Source organism: Sapajus apella, unplaced genomic scaffold (assembly GCF_009761245.1).
Source record: "Sapajus apella isolate SASKATOON/1434 unplaced genomic scaffold, GSC_monkey_1.0 scaffold6, whole genome shotgun sequence".
Classification (NCBI taxonomy): domain Eukaryota; kingdom Metazoa; phylum Chordata; class Mammalia; order Primates; family Cebidae; genus Sapajus; species Sapajus apella.
Window position 1 is genome coordinate 32,332,496 of NW_022436946.1, and position 24,626 is coordinate 32,357,121.

Here is a 24,626-nt window from a genome sequence, read left to right on the forward strand (position 1 = left end):
TTTTAAACAATGTTAACAAAAGCCATCTATTTTCACTTCCCAAACTCATCAGTAAATGACTGTCTCTAGGAATCTTCTAGGGAGCTGAGTGGTTCTTTAAGGGTTTCAGCTGATGATAATATTGGAGGTAACCAGTAATTTACTCAAGTTGTAAAAACCTAAAAAGGATTCAGCCTTTATTTTCTCCCACAAAAGCACCCGAGAGTGAAAACACTCCTCTGCCCCAGGGCTTCAGAGTGAGCCATTTTAATTTACATGTCAGCATAACCAGTGAGCTTTCTGATTGCTACATTTGTCATCCACCCAGAGACGAGAAATGCTGCTCTAAGCACTCATGCATATTTTTCCAGTTGACAAACCCTTGCTATCACATCCCTGCCGTCTTTTCAAAGTTGTGAGCTGGTTAAATTATTCTTCAGGGTTACCTTCTACTCAGAACAAACGGTACTGAAAAAAAGTACTTACTCCCTTGACAGCACACCATTGGCCAGGATTCCTTCATATCGACTGATCCCTTTGTGCTGAAGCACACTGATCTGGCCACCCAGTTCGTCAGCAATTATTCCTGCATGGATGGCAGCTTTGCACAATAAAGAGGTCTGAAACACAGCAACACCATCATGCAGAACTTAAAAGAACACCGTTAAAATATAGTTGGAGTTTTCTATTTTGTTTCTGTGGTAATTTACAGTAGTGGCCCCAACGAATAAAGCCTTCCAATGGCCATGCCCTGGAGTGGTCACCTCCCTCATTGACTCTGGGACATGTGGCTTGCTTTGTTCTGCTGCAGATAACAGGGCCTAGCCAACTGTTACACATGTGAGTGAAGCCACCTCAGACCCTTGAGCCCCCAGTTAATCTTCCATATGATGGAAGCCACAAGAGTGATTCCAGGCTAAGGGAGCTTAAGAATCCAATCCAATGTGGCTGAAGCCCAAACTGCTCACCCTCAAACTCATCAGCAAATAAAATGGCTTCAACTTCAAGCTACTAAGTTTTGGAGAGACCTGTTAAGCAGAAATAGGTAACAGATCCAGTTTCTTACACTTAGGCTATCAGACACACATGCCAAGTTATTATTTAAGAAGCTGAACTTTCTTCAATTCCACACATCCATTTTCAAATTAATTTAGAGATTTATCAAGGTACCAAAACCACAATGTTAATGACAGCCACAGAACATTAAATGGAACAGAAAGCTTAACGAAGTTCCTGCAGGGATGACGAGCAACTCAGGGCTGACAGCCTCCATCTCACTTCCTGAATCCCCTCAGGAGGCATCAAAAAGCTGGTGCCAGCTCAGCCCTGCAATGTTCAGCGTGAGGTGTCAGCAGGTTACTGGCTGTTCTGACAGATGCAGCAGGAGCAGCAGACTGACTCTGATTTACAGGGGGTCGTGGGATTGGAATTGGCTCAGTCAGGAAGTGGGGCTACAGAAACGACTAGAACTTTCCATGGGGTGCACAGGCCTGTAGGTTCCCAAGCACAGACCTCTGTGAAAGGGTGATAAGGCACTCAGACCCAGGAGCGAGGGGATGAGAAACATCATTTCCAAAATAAACCTTAGCTATGCTCCACTTCTTCATGACCATTAATGCCAAAAGAAAACAGTGTCTCATGAATTGTGTCTCAATAACTGGACTTAGGAATTTCTCTTTTTGTTAATAACAATGCTGTTTACCTTATTTACAATGAAAAAGTTCCTTTAGACTTAAGTTACAGTACTATGAGGACTAACGAGATAAGTCATCTTTTGCAGTTAATATAGTTGCAATAAAATTGAGAACTTTGTGATCTTCAATTCAGAGAATTCATATTTCCCAAACTAGATTAGGTTTGGCAAAGTGAGTCAGTTTTGCAATAACTGCTATTATAACAAAAGAGACCAAAGATTTCATGACAGGAAAAAAATGTGAGAATGCTGAAACAGAGATGCAGATACTACCCTCTCTAATTTTGGAGGGAAAAAAGAATTACAGTTAGGAGAGAAACTGACTATACTCTTTACTAAGAATGCAGTTTGTGTTTTTATCTTTCCTAAATTTTCTGTATATTTTTCCTGAATTTTCTTTCATTAAAAAGCTTTCTTATCATCAGTTTGGACTCTTGGCTGCAAACAAAATGGAGTAGCCAGTTGAAAAGGAAAAAACCTGAATTTAAACTTAGCAATTTATCTTGTCATCCTGGCTTTGCCTCTAACTCCACAAGGTATATGAAAGTCATTCCACTACTCTTCACTTGGCTTCTCGTTCCTCTGGACAATGAGAAGCCTGAACTGGATGTTGTCTAGTGCATGGGTCCCTAACCCCCCAGGCTGTGGACTGGTACTGGTCTATGGCCTGTTAGGAACCCGGGCCACACAACAGGAGGTGAGCCATGGGCAAGCGCACATTATCGCCTGAGCTCTGCCTCCTGTCAGATCAGCGGAGGCATTAGATTCTCATAGGGGTGCAAATCCTACTGTAAACTGTGGACGTGAGCAATTGAGGTTGTGTGCTCCTTATGTGAATCTAATTCCTGGTTATCTGAGGTGGAACACTTTCATCCTGAAACCATTACTCACCATGTTTACGGAAGAACTGTCTTTCAGAAAAGTGGTCCCTGTTGCCAAAAAGGTTGGGGACTGCTGGTCTAGGGTCTTTTCTGAAGGTCTGTCACCTTGTGACTCTAAAGGCTACCCAGTGTACATTTTATAGGAGCAATGCAGGCCTGTCTCCCTCACTAAACCCCAAAATGAAAACCAAATTGGTTCAGTGGTCTGCTGGGCAGCTATTCCCACTGTCCTTGGGATCACTGGTCTTCATCCCAGGAACCCTGCCTATAGAGAGCTCTCACTGGAATGGGCATGTCCCAGGGCCTTCTTGGCTATAAGAGGACAGGTTCACAGGCCAATGAGCAACAGGATCTAATAGCATCATAGGCCAATAAATATACTCATTTCCCACGGTACTCAGTATTGAAGGAATTCAGTGGTGTATACCCTTTTTATAAAATTATTTAATTGCAGCTATGGCTTTCCATAATAGCTTGGTGCAAAAGTAATTTCAGTTTTTGCCATTTCTTTTAATATTAATTGCAGGCCATAGGATATATCTCCAATAGACTAGCCATCAAATCTCACTATCATATTATTATGATAAAATTACCAGCATTTTCTAAGACATTTTCTTTAAAATAATCACTCCTTCATCCATCCAACTTAAAGAAAACTGATGTTTATTTAAGTTGTCACTTTTTTGGTATTGATTTCTTTTTTTTTTTTTTTTTTTGAGACAGAGTCTCACTCTGTCACCAGGCGCCAGGCTGGAGTGCAGTGGCATGACCTCAGCTCACTACAACCTCCACCTCCCGGGTTCAAGCAATTCTCCTGCCTCAGCCTCCTGAGTAGGTGGGACTACAGGCGTGCGCCACCACGCCCAGCTAATTTTTTTGTATTTTTAGTAGATATGGGATTTCACCATGTTGGCCAGGATGGTCTCGATCTCTTGACCTCATGATCCACCCGCCTCGGCCTCCCAAAGTGCTGGGATTACAGGTGTGAGCCACTGCGCCTGGCCTGGTATTGATTTTTTTAAATTCATATTTATTGAACCTGATTTTTGAAAATTCCCTTTTGAACACATGGTACAATTTATACTTTTATTTTCTAGCTATTTTGAAGTCTAAATCTTACTGAAAGGTAAATATTGGAAAGCCGTATTACCTAGCCTATGTTAATTAGTAAATTATTTTAAACAAAATATACTTACTTAAGCAGAATAATGTAAATGTAATACTTCTTTAGGAAAGGGAATGCAATGGCCAGCTGCAGAGAATATCTGCACGGCTCAGGCAATTACAGGTGGATGGCATTATCTACAATAAAGATTTCCGAAGTTCACTAAGCCATAAACAATGGCCAACAGCTTAGTGTGAGCTAAGACTAAACAACTTTCCAAGCAACTATCAAATCATCCCAGAATTTTCTTAAATCTTCCTTTAGGAAAAATCAACTTATCCTAAAACAGTGTTGACAATGTTTTAAAAGGAAGTGTAACATAAAAGTAAACACTTTAGATGGCATTTAATAAAACATGAACCAAAACCAGCAAGGTAGTATAAAGCACATGCTTAAAAGTGTTGGCAGAATGAAAGTAAAATGTTAAATTATCAAATATATGCTTCTTTCTATCATATGAATTGTTTCTGTGCTGCTATAGTACTCATAATTAGCATATCAATAATGTTTTCTTCATAAAATATACATTCTTTATAGAAATGTTGGAAACAATGAAAAAAAATCACTCACATTGTCATTATCCAGAGATAATCACTTGCCATTATCATGTATTTCCCTCTGTTTTTTCTGGGTGTGTACAAGAGGCCCCGTTTCTCCCCTTCTCCTCCTAAACTGCAGCACACTACATGTATACTGTCTCTATTTTACAATACTTATTGAACATTTTTGGGAGAGGAGAATTGTTGAAACCAATTAATTAAGTGGTATGTTCTGCTTAAAAACAGATGGTATAGTTAGCAGGCTGGGGAGAAGGTGCCAAGAGAAAAACTGTTCTGGGGGCAGGTGAGGCAGATCTTAAGAGAAGCCCATATTCCTTCACTGGCATTGGAAACATATACCAATTTGGATGCTTTAATTGTCAGTAGGAGACAGAGCTACAGAATCTCAAAAATTCAAAAAGGCCTTTAAAGTTCCTCGCTCATACCTCCTGACAGACCACCCCTGTCTCCACACCACAGCACCCTTCCCACACAAAGACAGTCTATCCCTGACAAATCATTGTAACATCTACACCTGACATTTCCAGCAACTAGGAAATCACTGTCTCAAGACCGCCTACCCCATTTTGCATTGTTCAATTATTCCTTATATGCAGCTGAAATTGGCATCCCTGTAACTTTTATCCACTGATCCCAGTTCTGCCTTTTGGAGCAATACAGAATAAACCAATGCCTTTTCTATAATAGCTCTGTAAGACAATATATTCTTCCCTGAGACAGGGCACCTGCTTCTTCAACAGCAACTCTAGTTATTTATTTTACAGATTAGGTCCTCCTGACCTACAGGATATGCTTTGGTTTTGCAAAGACTTTTCCAAAAAGACTTGCTGCAACTGAACACATTTCCCAAGATGAAATAAACCCAATGATCCCTGCTTCCCTGTATTCCCTCTTGTGGAAGCCCCCTGAATGCCCCTGAGTGTGAGTGGGAGCTGAGATTTTCTTCTAAGTCTATAAGAATATGGAAAAATTGATGGGATACCACTCCCATGATAACATTACACAAGAGTGTAATCTATCTTGCTAGGAGATGCCTTTCCTCAAAGACTTTCCCTTGTTTGCTTTGAAAATGCAAGTGGCCACGCTGAGAAGGCCTAGATGGCGAGAACTGAGGATGGCCTCCAGCCAAAATCCAGGAAGAAACTGAGGTCTTCAGTCCAACAACCCACAAGTAACTGAATGCTGTCAACATGACATGAGCTTAGAAGCAGATCCTTCCCCAATTGAGCCTTCAATGAGACTGCAGCCCCAGCTGACACCTTTGTTGCACCCTTATGAGACCCTGAGGCAGAGAACCCAGCTAAACCATGTCCAGTTTCCTAATCCACAGAAAATGAAAGATAATAAATATGTGCCATTTTAAGCTTCTAAGTCTGTGGTAGTGTTATTATGCAGCAATACATATCTAATACATCCATGATACTGACATATACAAAAAAGGCACTAATCTGAGTTCTTTGAAGAGGGTAGCTTTCAAAACACAAATTTCCTTTCAGATAAAATCATTCTAAAAGCAAATAGTGCAAAACCAGTTAGTGGGTCAAATAGGAAACCTATTTGCCAGCACTTAACGGATCATGTAAGATAAACATCCACAGTAAGAAAAAACTATGCTATTTCTCTTATTGTACATAATTCTTACATTTCTTGCACAGAACAGGAAAATAATAAATAAAAACTTTCTATTGCTGGGGAAAAAAATGTCAACTTTTTATTTCTCAGTTCCCCGTAGTCATTTAAGAATTGCCTGCACCAAGTAAATCTTCAAACTGAGGTAGTGTAAATCATTTTAAGAGTCAATTTATAGGTCAGATGAGTATCCTGTGTCAATCTTATAAATAAAAATACAGAAAAAAAGGAATGAAAAGCAAAATAAAATCTGCTGTTTCCAGAATCAGAATGTGCCAAAAGTGAAAATTAAAAGTCGAGCTTTTTCCCCACACCACAGAGGATTTATCAATCACCTGAAACAAGTAGATAAAGGTTATTTTTCCCTAGGCATAAAAACACACATAAATAACTTTAAAAACAGTTTCATAACAATAGGTTTTTGCTATAGATAGTTCTAACTCAAGGCAATTCCCAAAAGCTAGGCTATAAACCCAACTACTTCAAATAGCAATGTAAATTTTTTAAAAATCAGATACTAGATTTCCAGGACAGAAATCTGTAAATAGAAACAAATGGAGGATTATGTATCTGGAGATAGGACATGCAGTTTAGCAAAATAAATTCCTTGGAATTTATTTTTCTCTGGGCACAATGTATTACTACATAACCCATATAGTCTTACTGGACATAAGAACTTGATTTGCAAGGAGAGAGGGGAATAAGAGCAGGATAGATGGCTTCACTGGCCCCACATACAATATCACTGTTCTATGATGTGAATATTCATGCCCTTTGTCTATTACAGGAACCAGTGGAATATTAAAGAAATAAACCATAATAAAAAGAATGCAAATTTATAACCTCTTACAAAAAGTGGATGGAATAATACTTTCAGATGGTGAAAAGTTTGTTTTTCATTTCATTTATAGTATGCTTAACTGGAAATGCTAGAAATAGGAATGAATGCATGGGTAACCTTAGTTTTTATACTTATTTCATTCATTCTCAGAGAAGAGAGACTCATGCATCTATCCGGAGTTTTAGATCTCATTTAACTTTACTCAGTAATTAATTTAGGCAGAGTAAATTAATTTGGAGTAAAGTGGTGTATATATAAAATGTAACATTCACTTTAAGGAGTAAGTATATATACTTACTCCTTTTAATTCATTCTCTGCTATTACTCTCCATTACTTACATCTCTATATCCATCTACCATATTCCCAGAAATGTCTCCTGCTACGTCTTTACAACCAGCTGGGCAGAATTTGCTGGAAAAAGAAAAATAAAAAATTTATATTAAATTACATAAGCAAAAAATATTAAACTATACTTAAATTTTAAAGTATTTTCTGCCCTCCATATAATATCTTGCTTTAATGAAAACTTAGAAACCTGATTTGTGAAAATACAGATTGATCTACAATGTTCATCTAAAGGCAACTTTTACACAATAATTTTTTTTTATATAAGGATTCACCATAAAGTCTATTAAACAACAAGCTTCCCTAATGCATTTTACTTGAGTCTAAGACATCCAATAAATATTTTTCACAAACAGGAACATCTCTAAACCTTATAGTACAATCTTGTTTCTATAAGAAGTGTTTAAAATATGTAACAATTTATGTTTTCTATGGATAAAAAAGACAAGGAAGAATATCCCTAGATTCTCTCCAGGAGGAGAATTGTGAGGAACTTTCACTTTCCATGTTATACATACTGTAATATTTCCATTATATTAATGGAACTGTCTGATAGAAATATAATGGCAGCCACACATACAAATTTAAATATTCTAGAAGTCACATTTTTAAAAAGTAAAAACAGGCAAAATTAATAATATATTCTATTTAATCCAACATGTTCAAATTTTATCACTTCTACATGTAATAAACAGAAATAAATACCAATAAGATATTTTATTTTCTTTTTCATATTTAACCTCCAAAATCTGGGGTGCATTTTATACAACACACATCAATCTGCACTCACCACAGTTCAAGTGCTCATTAGCTACCCGAGGCTAGTGGCTACTATATTAGACAGTGTGATCTACATTAATTATGAAATACTTTTGCCATCAGAAAAACAGTATACACTTTAAAATTAGAATTCCAAGACCAGGGCGGTGGCTCACACCTATAATCCCAGCACTTTGGGAGGCCAACGTAGGTGGATAACCTGAGGACAGAAGTTCGAGACTGGACTGGCCAACATGGTGAAACCAGTCTCTACTAAAAATACAAAAATTAACTGGGTGTGGTGGTGCACACCTGTAGTCTCAGCTACCCTAGAGACTGAGGCGGGAGAATCACTGGAACCTGGAAGCGGAGTTTGCAATGAGCCAAAAATCCTGCCACTGCACTCCAGCCTGGGCAACAAGAGCAAAACTCTATTCCTCCCCGCCAAAAAATTTAGGATTCCATTTATTTAACAGTCATTTTTCAAGAAACTTTCCAGAAACATGTCATAGTATGTGGTGCAGCTGAAGGGTGTCAGGGCTAACAGCAGAGTGACCCAAGCTCTGGCACTACCCAGCTAGCAATGGGAACCTGATATTGCATATAGTCTCTCTTAGATTGTTTCTTCATCTCTATTCCCTTCAAGTGTCAACTTATCAGCAGGATATGAAGACAGCTATAAACATCTATAAAAAATATGCAAAAAGAAAGCCAAGGAATTAAAAGAATGTTGTCAGCTTTGAAGATGAATGTCATGTGCCCTTACTTCTATATATACACACCATTTTACATAATGTTTACTTGGTTTGTTTAAAAAGAGTGTACCAGCCCAAACAGATTCCAGAATAGAAGTTGTTTTTATTTCATTTCTTCTCAGTGTCCTCCTGCCGACTTGGCAAATTATATATGTAACAACTATCAAAACTATCCAAATAAATATTCCATATTTTTTCCCATTGACCTTTTGGAGTCCCTGCATTGCAGTAGTACTCAAGAAATTAAGAAAAAAAAATAAGGGGAATTCCTATTACAGGTTCACAATTCCCTAGAGCCAATTCCCTTAGAACCAGCTGTATTTCAGAATTCAGAATTTCTTGGATTCTGGAAAAGCAAAACAGTTCTAATAATGTATATGGTGTAAGACCCCGGTGGGGCCTGCACACATTAATAAAAAAACATTAAAATACCTGTGTCAAATGCATGGTCATATTAAATAACACACATAAAGATTAAATGGTCTCATATTAGTCTAATTTTGCTGTCAAACAAATTTAAGGTCACATTAATCAAGAATCACCACCAAATGAGTTACAAAGGCTTTCAAAGCTTTCTATACTTCAGAATTATGGATGAGGGCTTGTGGACCTGTATTAGTCACGATGCCTTATTTTTAATCTAAACACTATAAAATGGCTGGGCTAAAGCTGATCTGATCTGATCTGGTACCATAATGCCACCCTGTAAGCTTAGATATATTCCCTTTCTTTAGGAGAACAGGAAATGACCATTTGATGCCCAGAGACTCTTATCACCAACTGGGACTGTAGAGGTATAGCTAGAATAGATAATACTGGCGTATGTGTATATTGGATGAACATTACTTTACAAAGCAACATCCAATTATTGCTCATTTTCATTTTTTCCCTCTATTAGACTTAATATTAGTAACCCTAGAGTTGTTTCTGCACATAAAATAATTCGTTCATTAGAATGCCCAAATGTCTGAGACCATGCGCTCTTAAGCCTGACTTCCTGGCTACGCTTATGAGGTGTGTAGCCCTCAGCAAGTCTTAATTTGTTTGTACCTCAGTTTTTAGGATGTAACAGAACCTTCCTTGCAGACGTGTTGAAATGTTCACAAGAGCTACTTATTCTGTGCTAAGTGCAGAGAGGTATACCGGGCACTAGGAAAGCACTCTAAAGAGTCACAGCTGGGTCCATGATTCACACTTGTAATCCCAGCACTTTGGGAAGCTGAGTGCAGAAGTTAGAGATCAGCTTGGACAACATAGAAAGACACCCATTTCCGCAAAAAATTTAAAAATTAGCCAGGTATGATGGTGCAAGCCTGTTGTCCCAGCTATTTGGGAGGCCGAGGCAAGTGCATACTTTGAGCCCTGGAGTTTGAGGCTATAGTGAGCTATGATTATGCCATTGCACTCCAGCCTGGGCAATGAAGAAAGACCCTGTCTCAAAATTAAAAGTCATAGTTTTTGTTAGTGTTGTTGACAAGGATCTCTAGACCAGTGGTTCTCCACTGAGGGAAATTTTGTCCACCATGAGACATTTGGCAATGTCTGGAGACATTCTTGGTTATTACAACTGACAGCTAGGACAGATGCCAGGGAGACAGAGGCCAGGGATGCTGCTAAATATCTAACAATGCACAGGACAACCCTGCACTATAAAGAATTATCTGACCCAAAATATCAATACTGCCGAGGCTAAGAAATTCTGCTTTAGACTGTTTTACTTGATAGATGAGGAAATGTACATCAAAGTGGCTAAGTAGCGTTTCCAGTTAAAGTAAAGCTGGGTTGAAATTCTTCATCTTCTTATTTGCAGCAGGTTTTTCTCTCGTGATAAAGGCAAAATGCACCTCCTCCCAAATGAAAGAATTTTAAAAGTTATTCCCAAATACTGGCCAGGAAAAAAATACAGTCTAGGTTTGGTAATGGGACCTATAGTGGAACTCAGGAGTCAGCAAACTATGGCCTGTTGGCCAAATCCACCCTACTGATGTTTTTGTAAATAAAGTTTTATTGAAACACGGCATGTCTGTTAGTGTATACATTGTCTATGGCTGCTTTTTTTTTTAATATATTTTTTTGATACAACAGCAACAGAGATTATATGAATAAATGCAACAGAGATTGCATGTGGAAAACCTGAAATATTTCCTATCTACCTTTGACAGAAAATGTTTGCTGACCTCCTGCTATATAAGAAACTACTTCAAATATTCCTCATTAGTTACAACATGAATGGTTAAAAGAACTTTAAGTACAAACATATCTGGTTTAATGTGAAGGAAAACAAAATATTCAGCAATACACGACTGCAACAGTTAGGATACCTATATTTACCTGTATTCTGTCTTCAAATAATGGCTAGCTCGTTCCAAACATGTTATTAAATCTGTCATAAATAAAGATAATTGCAATTAACAGAATGGAAACTAGGTCACTCGTGCTACAAAGCTTTCTTTTAAAATAAAAGAGAGTTTTTAAAAAGCATTTATTCACTATGTAGTTATCAGAATTTTCCTTTAAAAAATAAATACTGAGAATCACTGTCTCCAGTATTTAATGAGTTCCTTTCACTTCTTTTTTCTGCCACCAATGATGGTTTTTCAACATTATTATCTGGTAAATGATAGCAGAATCTATATTCAACAGAAAAAAAAAGCAACACTTGTTATTTGCTATCCACTACATGCCTACAAAGACTACGTGTATAATGTCCCCTGACAGGAACAAAATAATTTCAAAAGCCCAACATAGTTCATAGAGAAGGTTCCCACATTTTAATTCAACTTTTAGCCAGTGGTATCCAGTGACAGAGAAGCAAATGTTTACTTCTCTGAAAAGAAAACCTACAGCATACAAGCTTTTGTCAACCAGAATCAAGCATTTTAAGAAAGAAGGTGCTCTATAGAGTAATTTACAGAACCAAACTAATATTCAGCAACAGAGGCTGAGGTGAGGCTAAGACACAGTGGATCTCGATGCATTTAGATCAACATAGTATGGTTTCCAAAATATCCCACACTTACTGTAATAGTTCTTTGAGGGCAGCATATGATAAACACTGACCATGCAGGCACCTGCTGTGATTGGTCAGAGCTGATTAGCTAAGAGGAAAATGAATGGTGCACCTCATTCCCAGAGCTTTTCTGCCAGAGAGGACTGAGAGCAGAAACCTCTGTGACTATAAGCAGACAGGGTGTGGGCTGCACATAATTACTCTGAAACACAAGAGCCCAGGGTAGGAGCCCATGCTTCTCTCTCTCATCTGTGTTCATGTTTCCCTTCCCTTCTCTCACATACAAGTTTCAGCTTTACAGTTATCGCACTGTGTGACACTGACTTCTTCATCTTGCATACACCGTGCATGCCTCCCTTGGTGGTGCACTGGTGTGTGTTGGGAAGGGGCTCCCTGGTGATAAGTCTTGCCCCTGAGCTAGGAAGAAGTTTGGGAGAGGGCTCGAGAGAATACCCAGGACTTAAAAGGGTCAGGAGGGGAACACAAAGCTGCGCTATCCAAGGATTTTAGGAAAAATGAGATGAATCCTATCCCATGTAAGTCAACTGATCAATATGCTAATAAGCTTGTCTAACCCATGCCCCTTGGGCCACATGCAGCCTAGGATGGCCTTGGATGCAGCCCAACACAAATTCCTAAAGTTCTTAAAATACAGTTATAAAATATTTTTGCAAATTTTTTTTAAGCTATTGTTAGTGTATTTTATGTGTGGCCCAAGACAATCCTTCTTCTAATGTGGCCCAGGGAAGCCAAAAGATTGGATACCCCTGTGCTACAACATGATTCAGTTCAGACCTAAATCATTTATAAAGACACAGTGCTCCTCCTTCTCCTTCGTATCTTAATTCTGCATCTGAGACCATAATTATGTCCAGGGATGGTGATAAATAGCAAAAGGAATTCTTTGACAGTTATGGTTTAGAGATTTGTGTTGAGTTTTCTGTTATACCTGGATGGTCGCTGCTCGCATAGGTCAGCAAAAAACCCCGGCCAGAAATGTGGGATCCACTCTCAAAGCGGACGGTTACTTCACTTGTGTTCAGCAAGAGTTCTTTGGGAACAGTCATACTTCCACAGTATGGACCTAAAAACAAATCATACTTATGGCACATTTCCAATTTTAGACCACCACAAATGATTGGTATACAGGATTTTTTTCCTTTAAAGGCCAAATTTATTAGACAATACGTATGTATGGTTATAATCTTTACCAACTGAAATTTCGCTTAACACTCAGACTGATAATTTCTGACTGATGTGAACTTGTATATCTCCTAAGCCAAGAGGGAAAGGGGCTTACTCTAGACAAGCAATAAGGTAGAACTGGTTAACTGTGAGCAATCCAAGAGATAGGTTTTGTTTTTTGTAAAAAGAAGACAAAGGTCAAACACATTAGGTAGTTAAGGAAATTTTATTACAAAAATGTTATTCTAGGGGCCTCCTACATTACTCAAAGAAACTAAAACATCATTTTCTTCAGGGAAGTCCAAAAATTAAAAGACTTTGCAATGCATGGTAAGAATCTTATTCACATGCAGCATACACATTGATATTTCTTTTACAGTAACTTCTGGTTAACCCCCAAAATTAACTGTAATTTGTAAAATGTATACAAAAGCTTTTGAAATACTACAGTACAAATTTTACAATTAAGGATATAACATTGTTTCCAGAATAAGTTCCTTGAAAAGCAATGGGGAACTCAATGAACTTTTAAAGGACAAAATTAGATTTGGAGCTTAAAATAACAAAAACTCTTCCTAAGACTACTCAAAGTAAAGTTATACTTTTAAATTGTCATTTTGAAAGTAACATATGCAAGACAATCTCTATGAAACAGGTATTAGCAAGCAAATTTTGAAGAGAAGTATTATTTATTAACTTCTCTCAAAACAGTATGGAAACAGTCAACAGCAACAATAACAATCAGGTTAAATAAGGAAAAAGAACAAAAGAAAAAGACTGCTCCAAGTCAATATGAACAAAACTGGGTTATACTAACCAGAACCAATAGAGACAAAACTGCTTGATATGGTTTGCTTTGTCCCCACCCAAATCTCATCTTGAACTCCCATGTGTTATGGAGGGACCTGGTAGGAGGTAAGTGAATTATGGGGAAAGGTCTTTCCTGTGCTGTTCTCATGATAGTGAACAGGCATCATGACAGCCAATGGTTTTTAAAAAAGCAGTTCCCCTGCACAAGCTCTTTTCCATTGTCTGCTGCCATGTGAGATGTGCCTTTTGCCTTCCAACATGATTTGATGCTTCCCCAGCTATGTGGAATTTTAAGTCCAATTAAACCTTTCTTTTGTAAATTGCCCAGTCTCAGGTATGTCTTTATCAGGACTAATACAGTAAGTTGGTATCAGTAGAGTGGGGCACTGCTGAAAAGATATCTGAAAATGTGGAAGTGACTTTGGAACTAGGTAACAGACACAGACTGCAACAGTTTGGAGGGCTCAGAAAAAGACAGGAAAATGTGGGAGAGTTTGGAACTTCCTAGAGTCTTGTTGAATGGCTTTGCCCAAAATGCTGATAGTGATATGGACAACAAAGTCCAGGCTGAGGTGATCTCAGATGAAGATGAGGAACTTGGGAACTGGAGCAAAGGTGACTCTTGTAATTTTTAAGCAAAGAGGCTGGTGGCATAGAGAAAATAACTTTGAAATTGAGATCTATGTAACTTTGAAATTGAGAGAGATGATTTAAGGTATCTGATGGAAAAAAATTCTAAGCAGGAAAGCATTCACAATGTGACTTGGGTGCTGTTAAAGGCATTCAGTTTTATAAGGGAAGCAGAACATAAAAGTTCAGAAAATTTGCAGTCTAACAACACGATAGAAAAGAAAATCCCATTTTCTGAGGAGAAAGTCAAGCCAGCTGCATAAATTTGCATAAGTAATGAAGAGCCAAATGTGAATCCCCAAGACAATGGGGAAAATGTCCCCAAGGCATGTCAGAGGTCTTCAAAGCAACCTCTCCCATCACAGGCCCAGAGGCCTAGGAGGAAAAAGTGGTTTCCTGGGTGAGGCTGAAGGTCCCTATGATGTATGCAGCCTAGGGACTCGGTGTCCTACGTCCCAGCTGCTCCAGCTATGGTTGGAAGGGGCCAATGTAGAACTTGGGCCGTGACTTTGGAGGGTGCAAGCCCTAAGCCTTGGCACCTTCCACATGGTGTTGAGCCTGAAGGTGCACAGAAGTCAAGAAGTGGGGTTTGTGAACCTCCACCTTGATTTCAGAAGATGTATGAAAAATGCCTGGATGCCCAGGGTCGAAGTTTGCTGCAGAGGCAGGGCCATCATGGAGCACCTCTGCTTGGGCAGTACAGGAGGGAAATGTGGGGATGGAGCCCCCTCACACAAAGTCCTTTGGGTACCAGCTAGTGGAGCTGTGAGAAGGGGGCCGCCAGACACCAGAATGGTAGGTCCATTGTCAATTTGCAACATGTACCTGGAAAAGCTGCAGACACTCAATGCCAGCAGGGAGGGGGGCTATACCCTGCAAAACCACAGGGGCAGAGCTGCTCAAGACCATGGGAACTCACCTCTTGCATCAGTGTGACCTGGATGTGAGACATGGAGTCAAGGGAGATCGTTTTGGACCTTTAAGATTTGACTGCCCCACTGGATTTCAGACTTGCATGGGGCCTGTAGCCTCTTTGTTTTGGCTAATTACTCCCATTTGGAATGGCTGTATTTACCCAATGCCACTAACCCCACTGCATCTAGGAAGTAACTAACTTGCTTGTGATTTTACAGGATCATAGGCAGAAGGGACTTGCCTTGTCTCAGATGTGACTTTGGACTGTGGACTTTGAGCTAATGCTAAAATGAGTTCAGACTTTGGGGGACTGTTGGGAAGGCATAATCGGTTTTAAAATGTGAGGACATGAGACTTGGGAGGGGCCAGGGTCGGAATGATATGGTTTGAGTGTCCCCACCCAAATTTCATCTTGAATTCCCACATGTTGTGGGAGAGACCAATGGGAGGTAATTAAATCACAGAAGAAGGTCTTTCACATGCTGTTCCCATGACAGTGAATAAATCTCATGAGATCTGATGTTTATAAAAAAGGAGTTCCCTGCACAAGCTCTTTTCTCTTGTCTACCACCATATGAGATGTGCCCTTTGCCTTCCACCATGACTTGAGGCTTCCCCAGCCACATGGAACTGTAAGTCCAATTAAACCTTTCTTTTGTAAATTTCCCAGTCTTGGGTATGTCTTTATTAGCAGCATGAAAATGGACTAATACACTGCTAAAGATTCAGATGATCATGACACAACTAAGCATTGCCCTTCTGGTATAAAGGATCCAATTACTCTCTGTTCCAAGTTCCACATTCTGAAGATGTGATAGAATAAGAAAGAAATGCTATATGCTTACCCTCACATGCCAAATTTCTAGCATTCCCTATTACTAAATTATAGTGAAATCTAAATAAAAATGATCACTTTCCTCTTTAGAAACGCCATCGTATGTAATTACTTACATGAGTTAATACTTTCAAATTACTTAGAATAGTATCTAGCACATAGTAAAAGCGATATAAGTGCTTGTTAAAGAAATGAATACATTAAAAAACCAGTCATATCTGTTTTCTCTCTAGACTGAGTTCCATGGTGCAAAGAACTTTTATACCCATCCCTTTATCTCCAGCAGACTGTATAGTCTCTGGTAGGTGACAGCCTCCCAAAAACTGTTTGAATTGAATTGAAATGCTCTTTTTACAACAGTTTGTAAAAGCCAAACCCCACTAAAAGATTTGTAAAATATTTTAAATCTTGTCACTTTGAAATAGTATGGAGAAGTCAGGAAGAGAAATGTAAAGAAGCAGGAAAAAAGTAATTCATGTAATGAATAATGTGGATTTTTATAAACTAAAATATTGCTCACAAGCACAGCAGATAGGCCATTCAGACTAAATTTATTTATATAATCAGGTAGAATGATAAGCAGTTTTGCAAAGTTAAAGTGAGTCAGATTGCTATACTTGACTTTTCCAACTTATTCCGTTTATTTTACATATGTTTGAAATTCTTTTGTTATTTGCGCTGATAAGAGGGTTGAAGATACTTGCTTTGTAAACCTAAGGATGAATAAGAAGTAACTAGTAACTTGTCACTTTTAATAAATTAGAATATTTTCAAATAACATTTTTTATATTCACCCACTAATATACGCCTCTCCAAATGGTGATGATGATAGTAATCTCTCCTTAAATTTCTATAGCATTCCAAGGAGTTCTAATAAAAACTGTAGGTGGCCAGGCACAGTGGCTCATGCCTATAATCCCAGCACTTTGGGAGGCTGAGGTGGGCGGAGTCAGGAGGTCAGGAGTTTGAGACAACATGGTGAAACCCCATCTCTACTAAAAATACAAAAAAAATTAACTAGGCATGGTGGTGGGTGCCTATAATCCTAGCTACTTGGGAGGCTGAGGCAGGAGAATTGCTTGAATCTGGGAGGTAGAGGCTGCAGTGAGCCAAGATCCCACCACTGCACTTCAGCCTGGGCAACAGAGCAAGACTCCATCTCAAAAAACCAAACAAACGAAAAATGAAAGCTGTAATGTAAGCAAGTTTAAATTGATTATCAGTGACAAGTTGTTCAGATTTTTTTTTAGATTTTATGAAACAGTTGAAAGGAAAAGTTACAGAAGTATACATATTTTACACAAATAAATAAAAGTATATACCATCATACTAAGTTGTCGTGCAATACATATGATTTCCTAGACCAAAAACATGTAAATACAGTAAAACTCTAATTTGGTTTCATCCTCCCAGTTATGACAGACACAAAAATATTTCTGGAAGCAGTTCAAAGAAGGAAAATATAAACACATACCCCTTTAATTACCCTTACCACACAGACATCAATCCCTTTCATATTCTTATTACTGTACTGCAAAATTGTAATGAAATTCTAGAGGGGGTAAGAGATACCCTCTCTATATAAATATCACAATTGAGAGGATTTTTGTTTTTCTTTTTTTTTTTTGAGACAGGGTCTTTCTCTGTCACCCAGGTTGGAGTGCAGTGGCGTAACCACAGCTCCTCCTGGGCCCAAACAATCCACCTCAACCTTCCAAGTAGCTGGGATGGGACTACAGGTGTGTGTCACCATGTACAGCTAATTTTTTGATTTTTTGTAGAGATGAGGTCTCACTACGTTGCCCAGGCTGGTCTCAAACTCCTGGTCTTAAGCAATCCTCCCACCTCAGCCTCCCCGAAGTTCTGGGATTACAGACATGAGCCACAGCACCTGGCCTGAAGAGTTATTTTGATCATTTCATCATAATCACAAACATCAGAATAGCAAGAATGAGTTTTAATTCAGGGTGGGGGATAGGGGTTGAATACTGGCTATAGTATTGCCTACAGCAAAACATCCAAATTATTGCCTGTCTCAAGGTCTGACAGATGAAAATTCCTTTTCATAGACTAGAAGTTAATAACTACATTCCTAGAGTTAAAAGGCAAGAGATAAAAATGGAAAAATATGACAGCACTGAGAGGGAAAAACAATTAATGGGAAACCATGGAAAGACCCTGGGAGTCTGTCCTAAGCATGTCCTCAGTGTTCGGCCAGACTCCTATAAAGATAATCTCTCATTTTATAAAAGAAAACCTTTCTCTGCTCATCCTGGCCCACGTGACATACTTCACTGTTGGTATTCTCGGAAGGTCTTCTGACTTTTAAAGAATGGTCACCTATATTTAAATGTTGACAGAGATAATTTCATTGAAAACCCACATGAGAGTTTGGTGACTTCTAACTTTGATTGTGGTTATATTTTTGGGCCCAGGCAGTGTTATTAGATAGGCTTCAGTTCAGTCAGACTGAAATCCAACCCCTCCCTAAAAATAGGATGCACAGTTTTGCATGGATGTTTGCTTCAGAGCCAGCAGTGCTGCGTGTTTTAAAGCACTTGGACTTGCCATCTAACTTCCTACATTCTCTCGCTTCTATCTACCCTTGTCTGCAAGGCGGGTTCCATCTTACTTTGCAGTCACAAATTCCCATCAGACGGGCACAGCAGTTAGTCAAGCAGGCAGAAAAATCAGGAAAAAAGAAAAACTTTTATCTTTTGTGGAATGTAACTGGCGGCCCCATATTGTGGGAAGAGCTATCAGAGATACCAAATAGAACAGCACCATGGCATTTGGCCCCAGACATGAGACTCTAGCAGACAATGGGCTGATTCCTTGGACAAAGGGAATAAAGGGCCAGGAACTGTAGGAGTTGCCTTCTTTGAGCACAGTAGGCCAGTTCCTCTCAGCACATTCCCTGTTTGGGGCTTCTATTTCATTAGCAGCTGTAAGGGAAACTCTTTATCTTTCCATGTGTGAATAAAAGAAAGCTGTCCTATAAGGAAAAATAAACTGTCTGCTCCAAGCCAAGTCTGAAATCCTCTTGATTCTCTGGCAATCTGACAATCTGTGCAGCAATGTATAGTACTTCTCTATTTTCCCGGACTGTGTGCCCAAGACTCTGGGCATTACAAGGCAATGATGGTCTGGTTAAAAGCTGTTTGCTCCAAGTCATTTCAGATGGGTATAAGGTTTTGATCCTAAAACTGATAAAACTAAGTTATTATTTTATATGTAGAAGGGACATACTTAAAAATGGTATGCATTTCATTAGGAAAACAAAGAAACCTCTTTCCCTTAATAATAGTAGTTCTGACTTTTTTTTTTAACTACCATACTGTCAGTGGTATGGTAGTTAAAAAACCACTGAGAGACCAAATAAAAACATAACTCCTGAGAGGTCTGTCATAAATCAAAAGGAATAACACCACAAAACCTCCAAAAAACTCTCATTAACCTTCTGGAGCATCATCTGAAGCACACAATTCTTTCTTATGATAGATAAGAACATGCCTGATTGACCTAAGTGACCCTCCCTGGGAGTACATGTGGGTGGAGCCAGTCACATGGAACATTCGGCTGCCAGGAAAGTGGTATTCATCGTGGCCCAGATCTGTGCTCAGGGGCATGCTGATAAAACAATCTCCAGAAACGCTGAAGCTGCAAACACCATCAGATTTGTGTCCGTTTTCGATTTGTTTTTCTGATGCAGTCAAATGGCAGATTTGTCCTTGCTTGCTAATTGCAGTAGGGTCATTGTACAAAATTACAGAATTGTCAGGGCCATTTTCTTTGAAAAGGAGAGAAATTAGCATAAAAAAGGGATATTCCTGGACTGTGCCATTAAAACCATAGTCACGTAACAATGTAAGTGGTATCCCTGGAGAATTTTAGTCTCTCATTCCTACACAAAAATCAGTGACAGATGATAAATGAACCAGGCGGATTCTTAGACAAAGGTACGGCTTTCCTTGGGGCTACAGGACCCAGGTCGAGAAATGCCTCAATGCTGGGAGCTCACTACCCACTTAAGCCATTACTTCTCTCCCAATGAAAGATGGCAATTACTGAAACTGAATCACTGAGTCTCCAGGGAAGTATTCATGGGGAAAAAGGAGTAGGAAGCCAATAGCTTTTTCTCCTTGAGGCTTATGGTTGTATTAAAAAAATACCTAGAGTAAAACATCCTGGTTGATAAAATGTTTTATATGCTCAAGATTCTTTCTGAATTCTATCTTGGCATAAAAGGCAAAACAAAACAAATGAAGAAAAAGCAGTCCCTTTCAATAATTTCCACCACAGAGGAGAATGCACTTCTAGGGTGTGTGCAGCCCAAAACAGCTATCTCTCTGTGAGCTCAAATTTCTTTGAAGTCTATTTGTTTTATCTCTAAAAGTCAGAAAAATTTTTCATTCTACTTCACAATATGTCTGAGAGACATCTAAACCATTTGTAAAACAGAGACTGTCAATCTTGTACTTTTCCCTCTTTGGGATTTAAAAAAACTTCAAGAGATAATGTAATGATTAGATCTTATTGCAGTATGTCAGATACGTATCGTTCTAAAAAATGACATGCAGAAACCTGTTGTGATGAGTCAAAACACTTAGTATTATTTCCGACTATTCCTATTTCTCTCGTTCATAGTGTAACATAAACACTAACAGTTGACTTCACATCGCTGTACTTCTAAGTCACTGACAATGGTTAAAAAAAAATTGGGGTTAGAAGTGAAGGTACAGGAAATGTAGGAGAACAATTTTTTAACTTCCTGGTGCAAATCATGATGCAGAATACAACCAATTTAACTGACTACAATCAGGATCCTGTAGTAAAAAGCTTCTGTCACTGGCTGCCATGGCTCCTCTTAGCATTTTGACTAAGAAACATTTTTGAACTTTAAATTTATACTGGAACTCTGTAAACGATTTCTCAGACCCCTACTTTATTCTCCAGATATTCCTGTGGGGAGGCCTGGAGAAGTTTCCATTTCTTCCAGAAAGTGACAAGAACTACAACTCAGGTCTTCTTATGCACAAGCCACAGGATCAGATGGCTTTCAACAAAAACACACTGAATCAGATGGTGCAGGGTGTAAGACGAGGGCCTCTGGGCATTTGAGCAGGGCCTCAAGTGCGCAGACTTGAATCCCAGGGACCTTATAAGCATGTTAGTTGGCCTTTTTTGAGCTTCAGTTTCCTTATGTGTAAAGGTTGGTAACAGGACCTATCTCACAGGGCTGTTGTAAGGGTTAAATGAGTTAGTAACACTAAGGTACTAAGCCCAGTGCATTGCACATAGATGAATGCTCACTCACAGGCACCTTCCACATTATGTCATGGTCGTTTCCATATAATGAGCAGTTTTAAAATTTTACGTAAACCAAAACTTTCTTTAAATGCAGAGAGGATGTTTATAGAGGAATCTTAGTGTAAATTTCCCTACAGTGTGAATAATGACACTCCAATTTATCTTTTGTAAAAATCCAGATTTTTAAATATGTTTGCCAAAATCAAGCTATTTATAATTTCAGTCCTTAAACACTGACTGAGCATCTGCAATTGCAAGACTATACTAAACATTAGGGGAATAAAATGTAATTCCTGGCTTAGGGGACCCCATATCTGGCAAAGAAGCTTAAATTATTATCTTAACCTGAAATTGATGCTCTTCTTTAGAAAGAGAACATGAGCACAGAAAAGGGACTGATAAATTGATGAACATCAATAAAAAGTTCTAGGGCAGGCTGCCCTGGATTTGGGACTTGAAGGGTTTGCTTTTATTCGTGTGTGTGTGTGTGTGTGCGCGTGTTAGGAGGGACAGAAAAAGCAGGGAAAGAAGAAGAAGGGCACATAGAAGAAATAACATCAACGAACATAAAAATGTACTAAGGCACGAAACTGTATGATGCATTTGGGAAACAGCATGGAGATGAAGGATTCATAGATGAGGCTAGAAATGAGAGTGAAGAAGAAAGTAAGATGATGCGTCAATGCTAAGCTAGCAAGTTTCTGTAGACAATGGGGCACAATTAACAATTTTTGAAATAAAAAAGAAATTATTTCAACTATATTTAATAATATGACATTAGATGGCCTGGAAGGAATTGAGACTGGTGAAAGGAGAGAACAGAGCGATCAAGAGGTCCTTCAAGGAGAAATAGATGCAAAGACGTAGACTGGCAGTGGCAGTGAAGTAAATAAAACAGCCAAACTGAATATACTGTGGCTTGGAGAATATGTGTTCTCTGTTCATCTCATGAGCCTGGAGAAAATCTGTACATGGAGCTAGTTCTGGCTCAGTGAGCCCTTGCCACCAGTTTGGCAGGATTTGGGCAAACTCTTGGATCTTCAGGAATCCACCAGGAGGAGTAGGGTAGAGTGTGCTGCTGCAGCTCAGCCTCTCCTTGGGGAAGGGAGAGTGCTCAGGGTAATACGAGAACAAGGGGCATCTTAGACAATAAACTGTATACAAGACAACTCAGGAGGAGGAAGAGAGGAGGGGGCTGGGAAGAGGGAGGGGAAGAGTAAAGCAGAGGGGCAGAGGATGGGGAGGAGAAGGAATAATAATGGCTAACATTCACTAAGTGCTTACTATGCACCAGGTATCATTCTTTAAAGTCGTATATAAGCATGCCAGTCATCCATATGGGGTAGACACTATTATTTTGTCCATTTTGTTTTATTTTGAGACAGTGTCTCCCTCTGTCACCCAAGTTGGAGTGTAGTCGCACAATCACGGCTCACTGTAGTCTTGACTTCCTGGATTCAAGTGATCCTCCTGCTTCAACCTCCCAAGTAGCTGGGACTATGGGCATGCACCACCATACCCATCTAATTTTTGTATTTTTGGCAGAGATGGGGGGTTGCCATGTTGTCCAGGCTGGTCTCAAACTCCTAAACTCAAGTAATTCATCCATCATGGCCTCTCAAAGTGCTAAGATTACACATATGGGCTGCTGTACATGGCCTACCCATTTTAAATATGAAGGAATGGAGACACAGAAAGGTTAAGTAATTTGTTCAAGGTCAAGCAATTTAGAAATAAGCAGTAAAGGCCCGGCACAATGGCTCACACCTGCAATCCCAGCACTTTCGGAGGCTGAGGTGGGTGGATCACTTGAGGTCAGGAGCTCGAGACCAGCCTGGCTAACATGGAAAAACACTGTCTCTACTAAAAGTAAAAAAAAAATTGCCAGGTGTGATGGTGAGCACCTGAAATCTCAGCTACTTGGGAAGCTGAGGCAGGAGAATCGCTTGAACCCAGGAGATGGAGGCATAAACGCATGTGTACTATCTAGGCAGCAACAAAAATTTTAATCCATTTTCAAGGCCAGCCTGGTTTTCTTGATCCACAGTGATCCAGGTGGGAAAATCTAGAAGTCGTCAGAACAAGCTTCTCTGAGACCCTGAGATGCCTATGAAGACTGGCCAGTGTCTGGTTGCTGCCAAGATTGTTCCAATAGCTCTTCAGGCAGTTCAGAAACCACCCCAAACTCCATACATGGGGGAAGTCACCTTTCAGGGGAAAACTCAGACCCAACCTTCTTGAAAGATCAGGAAAAACAGAAATGACAGTTCCTCTGAGGTCCCTATAAGCAGTGGTGGCAAAAACAAACCTCTGCGTGAATTCAAATCTCTAAGTTTGTTCTGGTTAGCAAGTCTGGAAATGAAATTTACCCTAGTGAAGGCTACATGATCACTAAAGAGCTGTAAAGTTAAGAGTAGTATCTTCAGTCTGAAGACAAAGCCTTCCCTCTCAAGTGTTATAAATAATTATGTATTTAATATTTTTAATTTGTATATATTAGTGTGACACAATGCTTGAATCAGCAGCTATTTTTCCTCAAAGTTTAAGATATTTCTATGTTTTATATAACCTCCTGTTATTCTACCACATAAATATAAAATGCGGGAGGAGGGGACTGAGAACAGGACCAAGGCAGTCATCTTAAATATCTTATACAATATGTTTAAATTTAAAGAGATGTTATTTAATAAACTATGTGTCTGAGTCTTAAAATTCCAGGTTTCAAAGTAAGTGTGTTCAATCCTAGAACAGCCTGGGTAAGCTATCTTAATCAACTTTCTACTATTTCAAGTGCCCAAATTTCTCCAGAATTGTCTTTTACAAAAAAGGCAACACCTTATATTTGAGTCCTTTCAAAGTTTCATATTACAGAGGCCTCTCCGAAGAACAAAGAACTGCTCCAGAAAGATATTTCAGCTTGAAATAACCTAAAAATCAATGCAGTTTTGATTGAAAAAAAAAGGAAAAAAGAGTCCATTTTAATCAAACAGTAAAGAGGAAAGCAAAGCAATTTAATGCAGATTCAGTTCTCATTCTTGAAGGGATATATGAACTCATAATTTCTAATGTTGGAAACTGAAAAGCAAGCCTTTTAAAGATTACTTTAAAAAGTAGTAGTATTATGTCTGCCTAGAATACATAATCTGAATGCAGTCATGAGGAAACATCAAACCAATTCAACTGACAGATATTCTGTAAAATAACTGGTCCATATTCTCAAAAGATAAAGAAAGACTGAGAAGTCAGGACAAGTAACTGATTTATGATCCTGAATTGGATCACAGACTGGAAAAGGGATATTAGCATTTTTTTTCAAAGGGAGT

The 24,626-nt window shown here is 39.0% G+C and overlaps 1 protein-coding gene across 3 annotated transcripts in view; it reads right to left on the reverse strand.

The window, feature by feature from the left end:
- DCBLD1 (discoidin, CUB and LCCL domain containing 1) overlaps positions 1 to 24,626 on the reverse strand; it is a 66,468-nt gene that overhangs the window by 17,300 nt on the left and 24,542 nt on the right. For all 3 annotated transcript variants that reach the window (XM_032274955.1, XM_032274953.1, XM_032274954.1), the window contains exons 3-6: positions 12,568 to 12,702; positions 10,940 to 10,991; positions 7,088 to 7,160; positions 466 to 599 (exon numbers count right to left, since the gene is read on the reverse strand). In XM_032274955.1, coding sequence (XP_032130846.1) covers positions 466 to 599; positions 7,088 to 7,160; positions 10,940 to 10,991; positions 12,568 to 12,702 — 394 coding nt within the window. The remainder of the gene's footprint in view (positions 1 to 465; positions 600 to 7,087; positions 7,161 to 10,939; positions 10,992 to 12,567; positions 12,703 to 24,626) is intronic.